The 20,325-nt window shown below is 50.8% G+C and overlaps 1 protein-coding gene across 1 annotated transcript; it reads left to right on the top strand.

Moving 5' to 3' along the window:
- The first annotated feature begins 787 nt into the window (after positions 1 to 787).
- Positions 788 to 18,594, top strand: LOC135545440 (FAS-associated factor 2-like). Its single transcript, XM_064973056.1, has 11 exons — positions 788 to 895; positions 1,575 to 1,643; positions 1,932 to 2,066; positions 3,661 to 3,737; positions 3,829 to 3,967; positions 7,982 to 8,067; positions 8,379 to 8,470; positions 9,019 to 9,196; positions 10,620 to 10,791; positions 10,994 to 11,137; positions 17,894 to 18,594. Exons 1-11 carry the CDS (start codon positions 833 to 835, stop codon positions 18,074 to 18,076), a joined length of 1,338 nt encoding a protein of 445 aa, XP_064829128.1. The 5' UTR covers positions 788 to 832; the 3' UTR covers positions 18,077 to 18,594.
- Positions 18,595 to 20,325: the final 1,731 nt, after the last annotated feature.

Below are 20,325 nucleotides of genomic sequence, written 5' to 3'. Positions count from 1 at the left end.
AATTATAGGATGCTCAGATTCTCTGTCTGGATTGGATAGTTTATCATCTGGTAAATCTCATAGGAGTGACCTACTATTAGAGGTATTAATGTTGTTATGGAGAATGGAGAGAATGGGTGTAGTAGCGAGATTCTGCTGGGTCCCAGCACATTCAGGTGTGAAATTGTAGACCAGTTCGCCAAAAGAGCTTTGAAGCAAGACATTGTTGCATTTCTATGAATGTTCCACTGGGTAGAGGTAAGGCCAAATGTAAGATCAGAGCCATTTTGATAGATGAGTGGGAGAAGGGATGTGACTCTGAGCCCAAGGGCCGGCATTTATATGCCCTCCAAAGAAAGGTCGCTGGACTAAAATGCAAAGGTCAGATTAAAAAGGACAAAGTGGTGTTTGCTCGATTGCGCTTAGGACATTGTACATTGAATTCGTCCTTACATCTGGTTGGCAATGGTTTATGTCTGGAGTGTAAGGTTGATGAAACGGTGGATCATGTGTTGTTATATTGTTGTAAGTATGTTGAAGAGAGGGACATATTGAAGTGTAGGGTCATTGGGTTTGGATGTGGTTGGCGGGGTTTGGAAGGGATTTAGGAGATGGGGAAGGGTCTATTAGAAGTTAGTAGGGCTCTTTTTTGTTATTATTTTTTGTTCTCAGACCGTACTGAGATGAAGTAGGAGGATTTAGAAATGTTGTAAACCGAGATTGACCACACCCACACTCCATCCAGCACAGTAGGTGGCGGCACGCAGCTGTAACGTTGGTTTGCGGACCGCAGTTATATCATAGAAGAAGAACGACTCGTTCGCAAAGTGCAAGTAACTATTGGCGAGGCAAGATGGCGGCGCCAGAGGAGCAGGAATTATCTCAGGCGCAGACCGAAAAACTCCTTCAATTTCAGGTACTCAACCTTTCTTCAGCTTACAGTCATTTTTATAACTCCGTATTAATGTATGTTTAGATATAGGATGGAAATGGTTTCAAAATTAAATCACGTTTATGGTTGTGAAACTGCTTTTTCGAACCCCCCCCCCTAGCACCACGGTTAACTAACTAACTTAACTAGCCAGTTACCGTTAACGTTATCTAACAACACACCAATTATTTTTCCTCTACAAAACTATTGTCTTGAATTGTCTGTCCGTTCCCGACAATTGCGCCCCCCCCACCCATAAAAGAAACACATCAGAAAACTTAAATCAGTGAATGGTGAATTAGAAACTACATATTGAACTTTTTAGTTATCTTACAAGGACTTGTCTAAGCTACTTACAACTAGCTAGCTAGGCTAACGACAGTTAGTTAACTAGGTCAACAATGCTAACGTTACTTTAGTTATTAAACTGTTTCGCTGAAAGATGGTTTTTGAGAGAGGGATCATCAGACACAATTGTTATGGCCTAACCCCACTCTGTTGTTTCATCCAGACCCAAGATATGGAAATGTCCTGTAGGAATGATTTGAAATACATTTGTTGAACCTAACATCTTTTACATTCTCACCTATCAATTGGAGATTGATCCGGTATCGTGTACACTAGTGTTAGATCTGAGATTTCAGATTTTTGGATTTGATTTCAGGACTTGACAGGTTTGGAGTCTACGGACCAATGTCGTCGTACGTTAGAACAACACAATTGGAACATCGAGGTAAGAACTGTCAACTCCAAAAATACAGGAATGTCTCTTTTTGTTGTTTGTTGTTGATGTTGGCCTTGAAGACCCACAAAATACACAGCACATCATGCACAATAATGTCTCACTGTTATGAATGAATGACATACAGGGAGTGCAGTAATATATATCATGTGACAAATGTTGCCTTAAATTCATCGATCTCTGCGCTTTTTAAAATGGTCATGATTTTAGTCTTCCTGTGCTGTCCAGGTTGAGATCAAATGGATCATTTTGTGTGTGTGTGTGTGTGTGTGTTCCCAGGCTGCGGTGCAGGACAGACTGAATGAGCAGGAAGGAGTTCCTAGTGTGTTTAACCCTCCGCCCTCCAGACCCTTACAGGTCAACACAGCAGACCACAGAGTGTATAGTTATATTGTCTCCAGGCCACAACCCAGAGTACGTACACACACTCTCTCTCTTTCGTGTGTTCTTCTTTAAGCTCATATGTCACTGGTAAATTGGTCTTGTATCTCAATTTAAAGGTAGAATCTGCAATATGACATTTATTGCATGACTGAACAGTGGGTTAACTGCCTGTTCAGGGGCAGAACGATAGATTTGTACCTTGTCAGCTCAGGGATTTGAACTTGCAACCTTCCGGTTAATAGTCCAACACTCTAACCACTAGGCTACCTGCCACCTCTACACTCTAACCACTAGGCTACCCTGCCACCTCTACACTCTAACCACTAGGCTACCCTGCCCCCTCTACACTCTAACCACTAGGCTACCTGCCACCTCTACACTCTAACCACTAGGCTACCTGCCACCTCTACACTCTAACCACTAGGCTACCTGCCACCTCTACACTCTAACCACAAGGCTACCCTGCCACCTCTACACTCTAACCACTAGGCTACCTGCCGCCTCTACACTCTAACCACAAGGCTACCCTGCCCACCTCTACACTCTAACCACTAGGCTACCCTGCCGCCTCTACACTCTAACCACTAGGCTACCTGCCGCCTCTACACTCTAACCACTAGGCTACCTGCCGCCTCTACACTCTAACCACTAGGCTACCTGCCGCCTCTACACTCTAACCACTAGGCTACCTGCCGCCTCTACACTCTAACCACTAGGCTACCTGCCGCCTCTACACTCTAACCACTAGGCTACCTGCCGCCTCTACACTCTAACCACTAGGCTACCTGCCGCCTCTACACTCTAACCACTAGGCTACCTGCCGCCACTACACTCTAACCACTAGGCTACCTGCCGCCACTACACTCTAACCACTAGGCTACCTGCCGCCACTACACTCTAACCACTAGGCTACCTGCCGCCTCTACACTCTAACCACTAGGCTACCTGCCGCCTCTACACTCTAACCACTAGGCTACCTGCCGCCTCTACACTCTAACCACTAGGCTACCTGCCGCCTCTACACTCTAACCACTAGGCTACCTGCCACCTCTACACTCTAACCTCTAGGCTACCCTGCAGTCTCTACACTCTAACCACTAGGCTACCCTGCCCCCTCTACACTCTAACCACTAGGCTACCCTGCCCCCTCTACACTCTAACCACTAGGCTACCCTGCCGCCTCTACACTCTAACCACTAGGCTACCCTGCAGCCTCTACACTCTAACCACTAGGCTACCCTGCCCCCTCTACACTCTAACCACTAGGCTACTTTGCCCCCTCCACACTCTAACCACTAGGCTACCCTGCCCCCTCTACACTCTAACCACTAGGCTACCTGCCACCTCTACACTCTAACCACTAGGCTACCTGCCACCTCTACACTCTAACCACTAGGCTACCCTGCCCCCTCTACACTCTAACCACTAGGCTACCCTGCCGCCTCTACACTCTAACCACTAGGCTACCTTGCCGCCCCATTCACACACACAGTGGCACAACCTTCTGCTTACAGAAATCATGTCCGTAACTGAAATCATCCAGCTGCCAGCTGTAGTTTTCTCATTGAATCTTCTCCTCTGTTCTGATCGTCATGTCTCATCTGGTCTTATGTTTTTTCTCCAGGGATTAATAGGATGGAGTTACTACATGATAATGTTACCTTTCAGATTGACATATTACACACTTCTGGACATATTCAGGTAATACAAAGAAACTGTATTTGGCCATCTGTTCCCCTGACGTTTCTGTATAAAGGTGACTGATTGGTTCCTCCTCCTCCTTCCTAACCAGGTTTGCCCTGCGGTGGGTCAGGCCAGACCCTCGTGGACGAGTCACAGACCCTGTGGGTGACGTGGTCTCCTTCATCCATAGTTTTGAAGAGAAGTACGGTCGATCGCATCCAGTGTTTTACCAGGGGACATATAGCCAGGTGTGTTAATCAGGTTCCCCAGTCCAGTTTCAATCTCAATTTGGGATACTAGTAATAGTACCGTGACCATCCACAACAAGTATATTGGAACGCCAAAAAGTTGACACACACCAAGTTTTATTTTATTGAACAACCGACTAAATGGTTTTAAGGAAGCGGATTTTCCAGAATCCATATAGGTTCAATCCATTTAGACCTTTTGTTGATGTAGTGTATGTGGACACCTGCTTGTCCAACATCTCGTTCTGAAATCATGAACGTTAATATGGAGTTTGTCCCCCTCCCATTGCTGCTATAATAGCCTCCACTCTTCTGGGAAGGCTTTCCACTAGATGTAGGAACATTGCTGCTATAACAGCCTCCACTCTTCTGGGAAGGCTTTCCACTAGATGATGGAACATTGCTGCTATAACAGCCTCCACTTCTCTGGGAAGGTTTTCCACTAGATGATGGAACATTGCTGCTATAACAGCCTCCACTCTTCTGGGAAGGTTTTCCTCTAGATGTTGGAACATTGCTGCTATAACAGCCTCCACTCTTCTGGGAACGCTTTCCGCTAGGTGTTGGAACAATGCTGCTATAACAGCCTCCACTCTTCTGGGAAGGCTTTCCACTAGGTGTTGGAACAATGCTGCTATAACAGCCTCCACTCTTCTGGGAACGCTTTCCGCTAGGTGTTGGAACAATGCTGCTATAACAGCCTCCACTCTTCTGGGAAGGCTTTCCACTAGGTGTTGGAACAATGCTGCTATAACAGCCTCCACTCTTCTGGGAACGCTTTCCGCTAGGTGTTGGAACAATGCTGCTATAACAGCCTCCACTCTTCTGGGAAGGCTTTCCACTAGGTGTTGGAACAATGCTGCTATAACAGCCTCCACTCTTCTAGGAAGGCTTTCCGCTAGGTGTTGGAACAATGCTGCTATAACAGCCTCCACTCTTCTGGGAAGGCTTTCCGCTAGGTGTTGGAACAATGCTGCTATAACAGCCTCCACTCTTCTGGGAAGGCTTTCCACTAGGTGTTGGAACAATGCTGCTATAACAGCCTCCACTCTTCTGGGAAGGCTTTCCGCTAGGTGTTGGAACATTGCTGCTATAACAGCCTCCACTCTTCTGGGAAGGCTTTCCGCCAGGTGTTGGAACAATGCTGCTATAACAGCCTCCACTCTTCTGGGAAGGCTTTCCACTAGATGTTGGAACATTGCTGCTATAACATCCTCCACTCTTCTGGGAAGGCTTTCCACTACATTTACATTTAAGTCATTTGGCAGACTGGCTTCCATTCAGCCACATTAGTGAGGTCAGGCACTGATTTTGGGCGATGAGGCCTGGCTTACAGTCAGCGTTCCAATTCATCCCAAAGGTGTTAGATCGGGTTGAGGTCAGGGCTCTGTGCAGGGCAGTCAAGTTCTTCCACACTGATCTCTATAAACCATTTATGTGTGGAACTTGCTTTGTGCACGGGGGGCATTGTCATGCTGAAACAGAAAAGGGCCTTTCCCAAACTGTTGCCAAAGTTGGAAGCACAGAATAATCTAGAATGTCATTGTATGCTATAGCGTTAGGATTTCCTTTCACTGGAGCTAAGGGGCCCGAACCATGAGAAACAGACCCAGATCATTATTCCTCCTCCACCAAACTTTACAGTTGGCGCTATGCATTGGGGCAGGTAGCGTTCTCCTGGCATCCGCCAAACTCTGATTCGTCCGTGAAGAGTGATTCATCACTCCAGAGAACGCGTTTTCACTGTTCCAGCTTCCAATGGAGGCGATCTTAACATCACTCCAGCTGATGCTTGGCATTGTGCATGATCGTGATCTTAGGCTTGTGTATGCTTGGCCGTGGAAACCCATTTCATGAAGCTCCCAACCAACAGTTCTTGTGCCGACGTTGCTTCCAGAGCCAGTTTGGAACTCGGTAGTGAGTGTTGCTTCCAGAGGCAGTTTGGAACTCGGTAGTGAGTGTTGCTGGACAGATGATTGCTACGCGCTTCAGCACTTGGCGTTCCCATTCAGCTTGTGTGGTCTACCACTTCGCAGCTGAGCCGTTGTTGCTCGTAGACATTTCCACTTCACAATAACAGCACTTACAGTTGAACGGGGCAGCTTTAGCAGGGCAGAAATTTGATGAACTGACTTGTTGGAAAGGTGGCATCCTATGACGGTTCCATGTTGAAAGTCACTGAGCTCTTCAGTAAGGCCATTCTACTGCCAATGTTTGTCTATGGAGATCGCATGGCTGTGTGCTTGATTTTTATACACCTGTCAGCAATAGGTGTGGCATAAATAACAAAATCCACGAATTTGAAAGGGTATCCTCATACTTGTGTGTGTATATATGGTGTACAGTTGAAGTCAGAAGTTTACATACACCTTAGCCAAATATATTTAAACTCAATTTTTCACAATTCCTGACATTTAATCCTAGTAAAAATTCCTTGTTTTAGGTCAGTTAGGATCACCACTTTATTTTAAGAATGTGAAATGTCGGGAATAATAGAGGAGAATTATTTATTTCAGCTTTTATTTCTTTCATCACATTCCCAATGGGTCAGATGTTTTCATACACTCAATTAGTATTTGGTAGCATTGCCTTTAAATTGTTTAACTTGGGTCAAATGTTTCAGGTAGCCTTCCACAAGCTTCCCACAATAAGTTGGGTGAATTTTGGTCCATTCCTCCTGACAGAGCTGGTGTAACTGCGTCAGGTTTGTAGGCCTCCTTGCTTGCACACGCTTTTTCAGTTCTGTCCACAAATTTTCCATGGAACTGAGGTCAGGGCTTTGTGATGGCCACTCCAATACCTTGACTTTGTTGTCCTTAAGCCATTTCACCACTACTTTGAAAGTAAGCTTGGGTTCATTGTCCATTTGGAAGACCCATTTGTGACCAAGCTTCAACTTCCTAATTGATGTCTTGATGTTGCTTCAATATATCCACATAATTTTCCTTCCTATTGATGCCATCTATTTTGTGAAGTGCACCAGTCCCTCCTGCAGTAAAGCACCCCCACACCATGATGCTGCCACCCCCGTGCTTCACGGTTGGGATGGTGTTCTTCAGCTTGCAAGCCTCCCCCTTTTTCCTCCAAACATAAATGGACATTATGGCCAAACAGTTCTATTTTTGTTTCATCAGACCAGAGGACATTTCTCCAAAAAGTATGATCTTTGTCCCCATGTGCAGTTGCAAATCGTAGTCTGCCTTTTTTTGGCGGTTTTGGAGCAGTGGCTTCTTCCTTGCTGAGCGGCCTTTCAGGTTATGTCAATATAGGACTCGTTTTACTTGGATATAGATACTTTTGTACCTGTTTCCTCCAGCATCTTCACAAGGTCCTTTGCTGTTGTTCTGGGATTGATTTGCACTTTCCGCACCAAAGTACGTTCATCTCGAGGAGACAGAGCGGTATGACGACTGCATAGTCCCATGGTGTTTATACTTGCGTACTATTGTTTGTACAGATGAACGTGGTACCTTCAGGCATTTGGAAATTGCTCCCAAGGATGAACCAGACTTGTGGAGGTCTACAATTGTCTTTTGAGGTCTTGGCTGATTTATTTTGATTTTCCCATGATGTCAATCAAAGAGGCACTGAGTTTGAAGGTAGTTCTTGAAATACATCCATAGGTACACCTCCAATTGACTCAAATCATGTCAATTAGCCTATCAGAATCTTCTAAAGCCATGACATCATTTTCTGGAATTTTCAAAGCTGTTTAAAGGCACATGCAACTTAGTGTATGTAAACTTCTGACCCACTGGAATTGTGATACAGTGAATTACAAGTGAAATAATCTGTCTGTAAACAATTGTTGGAAAAATGACTTGTCATGCACAAACTAGATGTTCTAACCAACTTGCCAAAACTATAGTGTGTTAACAAGAAATGTGTGGAGTTGTTGAAAAAACACTTAGGTTGGAGTCATTAAAATTAGTTTTTGTTAACTTCCGACTTCAACTGTCTGTGTAACTGGGTAGCTGGTCGTGTTTATATGTTATGTTTGTTTCCCCCCTGTAGGCATTGAATGATGCCAAACGTGAGCTTCGCTACTTATTAGTTTACCTCCATGGAGAGGAGAACCAGGATACAGACCAGTTCTGTCGGTAGGTCCCATAACACAACATATGATCCGTTTACATGAGGACAACATCCACACAAACAGAAACAAACCCCCTTTTTTCAGGGAGACCTGTCAATAATCAGTAGTTTGTTTTGTCTTGTTATAATTCTGCTTTCTGTTGGTTTGAATATTTATTCAGTTGATTGGATGGAGGTTTTCCTCGCTCGTTTCCATATTTGTGGCATGTTTGGTATTATTCATATGTCCTCCCCCTCTTCGTAATTAGTATAAATTATTTAATATTTTGCCATGTTTTATATTAATGTGCTTGTTTCTGTTTCCATCTTCCTCCAGCTCCACGTTATGTACAGAAGAGGTCCTGACCTTCCTCAACACCAGGATGCTGTTCTGGGCCTGTTCCACCAGCAGGCCTGAGGGATACAGAGGTACACATCGTCTCCTCTTGCATTGCGTCTTCACTACCTAGATCTCCTAGAGCTGGAGATGCATTCTACAAAGAGGAACTGGTCTTATTATGTTACTCGTTGCTGTAAACGTGTTCTCAGTCAGTCTGATCTGGGGAAATAAGATAAAAGTCCGTGCTGGGAATTTAGGATTTCCGTCAGAGTCCTCTAGGACGTCAGGAGGAATCTATTTCAGTGTTTTAATCTGTGTTTGGTGTGTGTGTGTGTGTGTGTGTTTGGTGTGTGTGTGTGTGTTTGGTGTGTGTGTGTGTGTTTGGTGTGTGTGTGTGTGTTTGGTGTGTGTGTGTGTTTGGTGTGTGTGTGTGTGTGTGTGTGTGTTTGGTGTGTGTGTGTGTGTGTGTGTGTGTGTGTGTGTGTGTGTGTGTTTGGTGTGTGTGTTTGGTGTGTGTGTTTGGTGTGTGTGTGTTTGGTGTGTGTGTGTGTGTGTTTGGTGTGTGTGTGTGTGTGTTTGGTGTGTGTGTGTGTGTGTTTGGTGTGTGTCTGTTTTTCCCTGTGTGTCTGTACCTCAGTGTCCCAGGCGTTGCGTGAGAACACCAACCCGTTCCTGGCCATTATCATGCTGAAGGACCGTAAGATGACGGTGGTGGGACGTCTGGAGGGGCTCATCCAATCAGAGGACCTCCTCAACCAGCTCACCTTCATCATGGAGGCCAACCAGACCTACCTGATGTCTGAACGCTTGGAACGGTAAGGGAGTGATTGCAGATCTGTGGTTTCCAATAGCCCTTCAGATAGCCCGCCCGTCTGGTCCTGGAGGTCTCCCATGCGTCTGGTCCCCCATGCGTCTGTCTCTGGTCCTGGAGATGTGGTGTGGTCTCCCATGCGTCTGTCTCTGGTCCTGGAGATGTGGTGTGGTCTCCCATGCGTCTGTCTCTGGTCCTGGAGATGTGGTGTGGTCTGCCATGCGTCTGTCTCTGGTCCTGGAGATGTGGTGTGGTCTCCCATGCGTCTGTCTCTGGTCCTGGAGATGTGGTGTGGTCTCCCATGCGTCTGTCTCTGGTCCTGGAGATGTGGTGTGGTCTCCCATGCGTCTGTCTCTGGTCCTGGAGATGTGGTGTGGTCTCCCATGCGTCTGTCTCTGGTCCTGGAGATGTGGTGTGGTCTGCCATGCGTCTGTCTCTGGTCCTGGAGATGTGGTGTGGTCTCCCATGCGTCTGTCTCTGGTCCTGGAGATGTGGTGTGGTCTCCCATGCGTCTGTCTCTGGTCCTGGAGATGTGGTGTGGTCTCCCATGCGTCTGTCTCTGGTCCTGGAGATGTGGTGTGGTCTCCCATGCGTCTGTCTCTGGTCCTGGAGATGTGGTGTGGTCTCCCATGCGTCTGTCTCTGGTCCTGGAGATGTGGTGTGGTCTCCCATGCGTCTGTCTCTGGTCCTGGAGATGTGGTGTGGTCTCCCATGCGTCTGTCTCTGGTCCTGGAGATGTGGTGTGGTCTCCCATGCGTCTGTCTCTGGTCCTGGAGATGTGGTGTGGTCTCCCATGCGTCTGTCTCTGGTCCTGGAGATGTGGTGTGGTCTCCCATGCGTCTGTCTCTGGTCCTGGAGATGTGGTGTGGTCTCCCATGCGTCTGTCTCTGGTCCTGGAGATGTGGTGTGGTCTCCCATGCGTCTGTCTCTGGTCCTGGAGATGTGGTGTGGTCTCCCATGCGTCTGTCTCTGGTCCTGGAGATGTGGTGTGGTCTCCCATGCGTCTGTCTCTGGTCCTGGAGATGTGGTGTGGTCTCCCATGCGTCTGTCTCTGGTCCTGGAGATGTGGTGTGGTCTCCCATGCGTCTGTCTCTGGTCCTGGAGATGTGGTGTGGTCTGCCATGCGTCTGTCTCTGGTCCTGGAGATGTGGTGTGGTCTCCCATGCGTCTGTCTCTGGTCCTGGAGATGTGGTGTGGTCTCCCATGCGTCTGTCTCTGGTCCTGGAGATGTGGTGTGGTCTCCCATGCGTCTGTCTCTGGTCCTGGAGATGTGGTGTGGTCTCCCATGCGTCTGTCTCTGGTCCTGGAGATGTGGTGTGGTCTCCCATGCGTCTGTCTCTGGTCCTGGAGATGTGGTGTGGTCTCCCATGCGTCTGTCTCTGGTCCTGGAGATGGAGGTTAATTGAACGTGTCTGTGTGTGTTCCAGGGAGGAGAGGAACCAGACGCAGGTGTTGCGGGCGCAGCAGGACGAGGCCTACCTGGAGTCGCTGAGAGCCGATCAGGAGAAGGACCGGAGGAAGAGGGAGGAGCAGGAGAAGGTCCAGGCGGAGGAGGAGAAGGTCCGGCAGACCGTCCTGGCCGAGGAGAGGAGGAAGAGGGTGAGGACACCTTGATACGGTCTGTCTCCTCTTTCTCTGTCTTGTCAATCTTTTTGTCTCCTCACTCGCTCATTCTGCTCACGCTGTCTGTTCTCTCTGACTTCTCTCTCTGCCTACATTTAAAACCGTTTCTTATCTTGGTCTTTGTTGCCAGTTTGACTGTGGCTAACTAATTCTGTTCTTTTTATAATTTTTTTCTTAGACGCTGGACGAAGAGAAGGAGCGCAAGTCAGAATGTCTTCCCCCCGAGCCCCCAGCAGACGACCCCGACAGCGTCAAGATAGTTTTCAAACTGCCGAACGACACCAGAGTAGAGAGGCGGTTCCTCTTCCAGCAGTCTCTGACGGTACGACACAGTCTGACCGTACGAACACAGTCTGACCGTACGAACACAGTCTGACCGTACGAACACAGTCTGACCGTACGACACAGTCTGACCGTACGAACACAGTCTGACCGTACGAACACAGTCTGACCGTACGAACACAGTCTGACCGTACGAACACAGTCTGACCGTACGAACACAGTCTGACCGTACGAACACAGTCTGACCGTACGAACACAGTCTGACCGTACGAACACAGTCTGACCGTACGAACACAGTCTGACCGTACGAACACAGTCTGACCGTACGAACACAGTCTGACCGTACGAACACGGCTCTGCTCGGTAAGACAGTCTGACCGTACGACACGGCTCTGCTCGGTAAGACAGTCTGACCGTACGAACACGGCTCTGCTCGGTAAGACAGTCTGACCGTACGAACACAGTCTGACCGTACGACACGGCTCTGCTCGGTAAGACAGTCTGACCGTACGAACACGGCTCTGCTCGGTAAGACAGTCTGACCGTACGAACACGGCTCTGCTCGGTAAGACAGCCTGACCGTACGAACACGGCTCTGCTCGGTAAGACAGTCTGACCGTACGAACACGGCTCTGCTCGGTAAGACAGTCTGACCGTACGAACACGGCTCTGCTCGGTAAGACAGTCTGACCGTACGAACACGGCTCTGCTCGGTAAGACACAGTCTGACCGTACGAACACGGCTCTGCTCGGTAAGACACAGTCTGACCGTACGAACACGGCTCTGCTCGGTAAGACAGTCTGACCGTACGAACACGGCTCTGCTCGGTAAGACAGTCTGACCGTACGAACACGGCTCTGCTCGGTAAGACAGTCTGACCGTACGAACACGGCTCTGCTCGGTAAGACAGTCTGACCGTACGAACACGGCTCTGCTCGGTAAGACAGTCTGACCGTACGAACACGGCTCTGCTCGGTAAGACAGCCTGACCGTACGAACACGGCTCTGCTGGGTAAGACAGTCTGACCGTACGAACACGGCTCTGCTCGGTAAGACAGTCTGACCGTACGAACACGGCTCTGCTGGGTAAGACAGCCTGACCGTACGAACACGGCTCTGCTCGGTAAGACAGCCTGACCGTACGAACACGGCTCTGCTCGGTAAGACAGCCTGACCGTACGAACACGGCTCTGCTCGGTAAGACAGCCTGACCGTACGAACACGGCTCTGCTCGGTAAGACAGCCTGACCGTACGAACACGGCTCTGCTCGGTAAGACAGCCTGACCGTACGAACACGGCTCTGCTCGGTAAGACAGCCTGACCGTACGAACACGGCTCTGCTCGGTAAGACAGCCTGACCGTACGAACACGGCTCTGCTCGGTAAGACAGCCTGACCGTACGAACACGGCTCTGCTCGGTAAGACAGCCTGACCGTACGAACACGGCTCTGCTCGGTAAGACAGCCTGACCGTGCGAACACGGCTCTGCTCGGTAAGACAGCCTGACCGTACGAACACGGCTCTGCTCGGTAAGACAGCCTGACCGTACGAACACGGCTCTGCTCGGTAAGACAGCCTGACCGTACGAACACGGCTCTGCTCGGTAAGACAGCCTGACCGTACGAACACGGCTCTGCTCGGTAAGACAGCCTGACCGTACGAACACGGCTCTGCTCGGTAAGACAGCCTGACCGTACGAACACGGCTCTGCTCGGTAAGACAGCCTGACCGTACGAACACGGCTCTGCTCGGTAAGACAGCCTGACCGCACGAACACGGCTCTGCTCGGTAAGACAGCCTGACCGTACGAACACGGCTCTGCTCGGTAAGACAGCCTGACCGTACGAACACGGCTCTGCTCGGTAAGACAGCCTGACCGTACGAACACGGCTCTGCTCGGTAAGACAGCCTGACCGTACGAACACGGCTCTGCTCGGTAAGACAGCCTGACCGTACGAACACGGCTCTGCTCGGTAAGACAGCCTGACCGTACGAACACGGCTCTGCTCGGTAAGACAGCCTGACCGTGCGAACACGGCTCTGCTCGGTAAGACAGCCTGACCGTACGAACACGGCTCTGCTCGGTAAGACAGCCTGACCGTACGAACACGGCTCTGCTCGGTAAGACAGCCTGACCGTGCGAACACGGCTCTGCTCGGTAAGACAGCCTGACCGTGCGAACACGGCTCTGCTCGGTAAGACAGCCTGACCGTACGAACACGGCTCTGCTCGGTAAGACAGTCTGACCGTACGAACACAGTCTGACCGCACGAACACGGCTCTGCTCGGTAAGACAGCCTGACCGTACGAACACGGCTCTGCTCGGTAAGACAGCCTGACCGTGCGAACACGGCTCTGCTCGGTAAGACAGTCTGACCGTACGAACACAGTCTGACCGTGCGAACACGGCTCTGCTCGGTAAGACAGTCTGACCGTACGAACACGGCTCTGCTCGGTAAGACAGCCTGACCGTGCGAACACGGCTCTGCTCGGTAAGACAGTCTGACCGTACGAACACAGTCTGACCGTACGAACACGGCTCTGCTGGGTAAGACAGTCTGACCGTACGAACACAGTCTGACCGTACGAACACGGCTCTGCTGGGTAAGACAGTCTGACCGTACGAACACGGCTCTGCTCGGTAAGACAGTCTGACCGTACGAACACGGCTCTGCTCGGTAAGACAGTCTGACCGTACGAACACGGCTCTGCTCGGTAAGACAGTCTGACCGTACGAACACGGCTCTGCTCGGTAAGACAGTCTGACCGTACGAACACGGCTCTGCTCGGTAAGACAGTCTGACCGTACGAACACGGCTCTGCTCGGTAAGACAGTCTGACCGTACGAACACGGCTCTGCTCGGTAAGACAGTCTGACCGTACGAACACGGCTCTGCTCGGTAAGACAGTCTGACCGTACGAACACGGCTCTGCTCGGTAAGACAGTCTGACCGCACGAACACGGCTCTGCTCGGTAAGACAGTCTGACCGTACGAACACGGCTCTGCTCGGTAAGACAGTCTGACCGTACGAACACGGCTCTGCTCGGTAAGACAGCCTGACCGCACGAACACGGCTCTGCTCGGTAAGACAGCCTGACCGTACGAACACGGCTCTGCTCGGTAAGACAGCCTGACCGCACGAACACGGCTCTGCTCGGTAAGACAGTCTGACCGCACGAACACAGTCTGACCGTACGAACACGGCTCTGCTCGGTAAGACAGCCTGACCGTACGAACACGGCTCTGCTCGGTAAGACAGCCTGACCGTGCGAACACGGCTCTGCTCGGTAAGACAGCCTGACCGTACGAACACGGCTCTGCTCGGTAAGACAGCCTGACCGTACGAACACGGCTCTGCTCGGTAAGACAGTCTGACCGTACGAACACGGCTCTGCTCGGTAAGACAGTCTGACCGTACGAACACGGCTCTGCTCGGTAAGACAGTCTGACCGTACGAACACGGCTCTGCTCGGTAAGACAGTCTGACCGTACGAACACGGCTCTGCTCGGTAAGACAGTCTGACCGTACGAACACGGCTCTGCTCGGTAAGACAGTCTGACCGTACGAACACGGCTCTGCTCGGTAAGACAGTCTGACCGTACGAACACGGCTCTGCTCGGTAAGACAGTCTGACCGTACGAACACGGCTCTGCTCGGTAAGACAGTCTGACCGTACGAACACGGCTCTGCTCGGTAAGACAGTCTGACCGTACGAACACGGCTCTGCTCGGTAAGACAGCCTGACCGTACGAACACGGCTCTGCTCGGTAAGACAGCCTGACCGTACGAACACGGCTCTGCTCGGTAAGACAGCCTGACCGTACGAACACGGCTCTGCTCGGTAAGACAGCCTGACCGTACGAACACGGCTCTGCTCGGTAAGACAGCCTGACCGTGAACACGGCTCTGCTCGGTAAGACAGCCTGACCGTACGAACACGGCTCTGCTCGGTAAGACAGCCTGACCGTACGAACACGGCTCTGCTCGGTAAGACAGCCTGACCGTACGAACACGGCTCTGCTCGGTAAGACAGCCTGACCGTACGAACACGGCTCTGCTCGGTAAGACAGCCTGACCGTACGAACACGGCTCTGCTCGGTAAGACAGCCTGACCGTACGAACACGGCTCTGCTCGGTAAGACAGCCTGACCGTACGAACACGGCTCTGCTCGGTAAGACACAGTCTGACCGTACGAACACGGCTCTGCTCGGTAAGACAGCCTGACCGTACGAACACGGCTCTGCTCGGTAAGACACAGCCTGACCGTACGAACACGGCTCTGCTCGGTAAGACAGCCTGACCGTACGAACACGGCTCTGCTCGGTAAGACAGCCTGACCGTACGAACACGGCTCTGCTCGGTAAGACAGCCTGACCGTACGAACACGGCTCTGCTCGGTAAGACAGCCTGACCGTACGAACACGGCTCTGCTCGGTAAGACAGCCTGACCGTACGAACACGGCTCTGCTCGGTAAGACAGCCTGACCGTGCGAACACGGCTCTGCTCGGTAAGACAGCCTGACCGTACGAACACGGCTCTGCTCGGTAAGACAGCCTGACCGTCGAACACGGCTCTGCTCGGTAAGACAGCCTGACCGTACGAACACGGCTCTGCTCGGTAAGACAGCCTGACCGTACGAACACGGCTCTGCTCGGTAAGACAGCCTGACCGTACGAACACGGCTCTGCTCGGTAAGACAGCCTGACCGTACGAACACGGCTCTGCTCGGTAAGACAGCCTGACCGTACGAACACGGCTCTGCTCGGTAAGACAGCCTGACCGTACGAACACGGCTCTGCTCGGTAAGACAGCCTGACCGTACGAACACGGCTCTGCTCGGTAAGACAGCCTGACCGTACGAACACGGCTCTGCTCGGTAAGACAGCCTGACCGTCACGAACACGGCTCTGCTCGGTAAGACAGCCTGACCGTACGAACACGGCTCTGCTCGGTAAGACAGCCTGACCGTCACGAACACGGCTCTGCTCGGTAAGACAGTCTGACCGTACGAACACAGTCTGACCGTACGAACACGGCTCTGCTCGGTAAGACAGCCTGACCGTACGAACACGGCTCTGCTCGGTAAGACAGCCTGACCGTACGAACACGGCTCTGCTCGGTAAGACAGTCTGACCGTACGAACACAGTCTGACCGTACGAACACGGCTCTGCTCGGTAAGACAGCCTGACCGTACGAACACAGTCTGACCGTACGAACACAGTCTGACCGTACGAACACGGCTCTGCTGGGTAAGACAGTCTGACCGTACGAACACAGTCTGACCGTACGAACACGGCTCTGCTGGGTAAGACAGTCTGACCGTACGAACACGGCTCTGCTCGGTAAGACAGTCTGACCGTACGAACACGGCTCTGCTGGGTAAGACAGTCTGACCGTACGAACACGGCTCTGCTCGGTAAGACAGTCTGACCGTACGAACACGGCTCTGCTCGGTAAGACAGTCTGACCGTACGAACACGGCTCTGCTGGGTAAGACAGTCTGACCGTACGAACACGGCTCTGCTCGGTAAGACAGTCTGACCGTCACGAACACGGCTCTGCTGGGTAAGACAGTCTGACCGTACGAACACGGCTCTGCTCGGTAAGACAGTCTGACCGTACGAACACGGCTCTGCTCGGTAAGACAGCCTGACCGTACGAACACGGCTCTGCTCGGTAAGACAGCCTGACCGTACGAACACGGCTCTGCTCGGTAAGACAGCCTGACCGTACGAACACGGCTCTGCTCGGTAAGACAGTCTGACCGTACGAACACAGTCTGACCGTACGAACACGGCTCTGCTCGGTAAGACAGCCTGACCGTACGAACACGGCTCTGCTCGGTAAGACAGCCTGACCGTACGAACACGGCTCTGCTCGGTAAGACAGCCTGACCGTACGAACACGGCTCTGCTCGGTAAGACAGCCTGACCGTACGAACACGGCTCTGCTCGGTAAGACAGCCTGACCGTACGAACACGGCTCTGCTCGGTAAGACAGCCTGACCGTACGAACACGGCTCTGCTCGGTAAGACAGCCTGACCGTACGAACACGGCTCTGCTCGGTAAGACAGCCTGACCGTACGAACACGGCTCTGCTCGGTAAGACAGCCTGACCGTACGAACACGGCTCTGCTCGGTAAGACAGCCTGACCGTACGAACACGGCTCTGCTCGGTAAGACAGCCTGACCGTACGAACACGGCTCTGCTCGGTAAGACAGCCTGACCGTACGAACACGGCTCTGCTCGGTAAGACAGCCTGACCGTACGAACACGGCTCTGCTCGGTAAGACAGCCTGACCGTACGAACACGGCTCTGCTCGGTAAGACAGCCTGACCGTACGAACACGGCTCTGCTCGGTAAGACAGTCTGACCGTACGAACACGGCTCTGCTCGGTAAGACACAGCCTGACCGTACGAACACGGCTCTGCTCGGTAAGACACAGCCTGACCGTACGAACACGGCTCTGCTCGGTAAGACACAGTCTGACCGTACGAACACGGCTCTGCTCGGTAAGACAGTCTGACCGTACGAACACGGCTCTGCTCGGTAAGACAGTCTGACCGTACGAACACGGCTCTGCTCGGTAAGACAGTCTGACCGTACGAACACGGCTCTGCTCTTTTAAACTGTTGACTCAGTTCTACACAGCAAACTCCTAGTCACTCTTCCATGTGTAGTGTCATTGTAACAGTCTGATTTAAACTCCCCTGGCAAATACCAATGGAACTTATGGTCTTGACGACAACAACAAAAAGCACCCATCTCTCCCTCTGTTTCTCCAGGTGATATACGACTTCCTGTTCTCATTGAAGGAGACCCCGGAAAAGTTCCAGATCGTTACCAACTTCCCCCGCGGGGTTCTGCCCTGCCTTCCCACGGAGGAGCAGCCCAACCCTCCCAGCCTGAAAGAGGCCGGCCTCAGCCGTTCCGAGGTCCTCTTTGTTCAGGACCTCACGGAAGATTGACACCTAGCCAACCCTCTCTCCTCCAACGTGAGGAAATGTTCTGGTTTTTTCCCTTGTTTCTTCCCCCATTTTTTAATTTTTTTAAATGGCCGTTGTGCACTAGGGGTCACCGTCTGAAATAATGAAACAAACTCTAACCCCAAAATAATTTAAGCCGTCTGCCCTGATACTGTTGCTTTAAGAGGACGCGTGAACTCCCTGTACATACGTTAAGATATTTAAAGAACAAGGCTGGAAAAAAAGCAACACTTATTTTTTATTATTATTATTCAATCAAAGTCTATAATGTAATTGTCTTCAGACGACCAAACAAGCGAGGGGGTCGAGTTTCGGTACCGCCTGCAGTTTAGAACGACAACCCAGTTCAACAAGAGGGCCACAGCTTTGACCTCTATCTCTAGTATAACAGTCTGCCTGTGGTGACTCAGATGCCTATTTCTCCTGGAACATCGGAAGGGGCTGGTCATGTTTAAGATGTCATTTTCCAACAACTATAAATTAAACATTTTTAAAATGTTGTGATGGTTTTGATAATATTCCTGGCTGTCCGTGCTCTTTTCTCATCCCCAGCTCTCTTGGTCTGACTTCCTCCCAGAATCTCTGCTGACCTTGAAGCATTAACATTTTTGTAGGTATGTGGGAGAACAAGTCTATTATGCCAACCTGAATAATTTTATTTATTTTACCTTTATTTAATGAGGCAAGTCAGTTAAGAACAAATTCTTATTTTCAATGAAGGTCTAGGAGCAGTCATTGAACTGCCTGTTCAGGGGCAGAATGACAACAGATTTGTACCTTGTCAGCTCGGGGGTTTGAACTTGCAACCTCCCGGTTACTAGTCCAACGCTCTAACTGGGCTACCCTGCCGCCCCAAATAAATACATGAATAAATAAACATGGCCAAAAGTATGTTGATATCCCTTCAAATTCAGCTATTTCAGCCACACCTGTTGCTGACTGACAGGTGTATAAAATAGAGCACACCGCCACGCAATCTCCATAGACAAACTGAGGAGCTCAGTGTCTTTCAACGTGGCACTGTCATAGGATGCCACCTTTCCAACAGTCAGTGTGTCAAATTTCTGCCCTGCTAGAGCTGCCCCGGGCAACTCTTAAGTGCTGTTATTTTGAAGTGGAAACGTCTAGGAGCAACAACGGCTTCATGGCAAAGTGGTAGGCCACACAAGCTCACAGAACGGGACCGCCGAGTGCTGAAGCACATAACAATCGTCTGTCCTCAGTTGCAACACTCACTACCGAGTTCCAAACGACCTCTGGAAGCAACAAGAACCGTTTGTCGGGAGCTGCAGGGGGGTTTCCATGGCTGAGCAGCAGCACACAAGCCTCAGATCACCAGACGTCGGCTGGAGGGGTGTAAAGCTCGCTGACCATTGGACTCTGGAGCAGTGGAAACGTGTTTTCGGGAGTGATGAATCACGCTTCACCATCTGGCAGTCTGATGGACGAATCTGGGTTTGGCGGATGCCAGGAGAACACCACCTGCCCCGATGCAAAGTGCCAACTGTTAAGTTAGGTGGAAGAGGGATAATGATCTGGGTCTGTTTCTCATGGTTCGGGCCCCTTAGCTCCAGTGTAGGGAAACCCTAACGCTACAGAATACAATGACATTCTAGATTATTCTGTGCTTCCAACTTTGTGGCAACAGTTTGGGGAAAGGCCCTTTCCTGTTTCAGCATGACAACGCCCCCCGTGCGCAAAGCAAGTTCCACACATAAATGGTTTGTCAAGATCGGTGTGTGGAATAACTTGACTGGCCTGAACAGAGCCCTGACCTGAACCCCATCGAACACCTTTGGGATGATTTGGAACGCCGACAGAGCCAGGAGGCCTAATCGCCCAACATCAGTGCCCAACCTCACTAATGTGGCTGAATGGAAGAAAGTCCCCTCAGCAATATTCCAACATCTAGTGGAAAGCCTTCCCAGAAGAGTGGAGGCTGTTATAGCAGCAATGTTCCTACATCTAGTGGAAAGCCTTCCCAGAAGAGTGGAGGCTGTTATAGCAGCAATGTTCCAACATCTAGTGGAAAGTCTTCCCAGAAGAGTGGAGGCTGTTATAGCAGCAATGTTCCTACATCTAGTGGAAAGCCTTCCCAGAAGAGTGGAGGCTGTTATAGCAGCAATGTTCCAACATCTAGTGGAAAGCCTTCCCAGAAGAGTGGAGGCTGTTATAGCAGCAATGTTCCAACATCTAGTGGAAAGCCTTCCCAGAAGAGTGGAGGCTGTTAT

Source organism: Oncorhynchus masou, chromosome 9 (assembly GCF_036934945.1).
Source record: "Oncorhynchus masou masou isolate Uvic2021 chromosome 9, UVic_Omas_1.1, whole genome shotgun sequence".
Classification (NCBI taxonomy): domain Eukaryota; kingdom Metazoa; phylum Chordata; class Actinopteri; order Salmoniformes; family Salmonidae; genus Oncorhynchus; species Oncorhynchus masou.
The sequence above is the reverse complement of the archived record's forward strand: the minus strand, read 5'-3'. Positions and strand labels throughout refer to the sequence as shown.

Bases quoted from the DNA above. Each gene is read 5' to 3' on its own strand.
- LOC135545440 (XM_064973056.1), top strand. From the start codon at position 833: ATGGCGGCGCCAGAGGAGCAGGAATTATCTCAGGCGCAGACCGAAAAA. The intron at 1,644-1,931 runs GTAAGAACTGTC...GTGTGTTCCCAG, and splicing joins AACACAATTGGAACATCGAG to GCTGCGGTGCAGGACAGACT. The intron at 3,738-3,828 runs GTAATACAAAGA...CTTCCTAACCAG, and splicing joins ACACTTCTGGACATATTCAG to GTTTGCCCTGCGGTGGGTCA.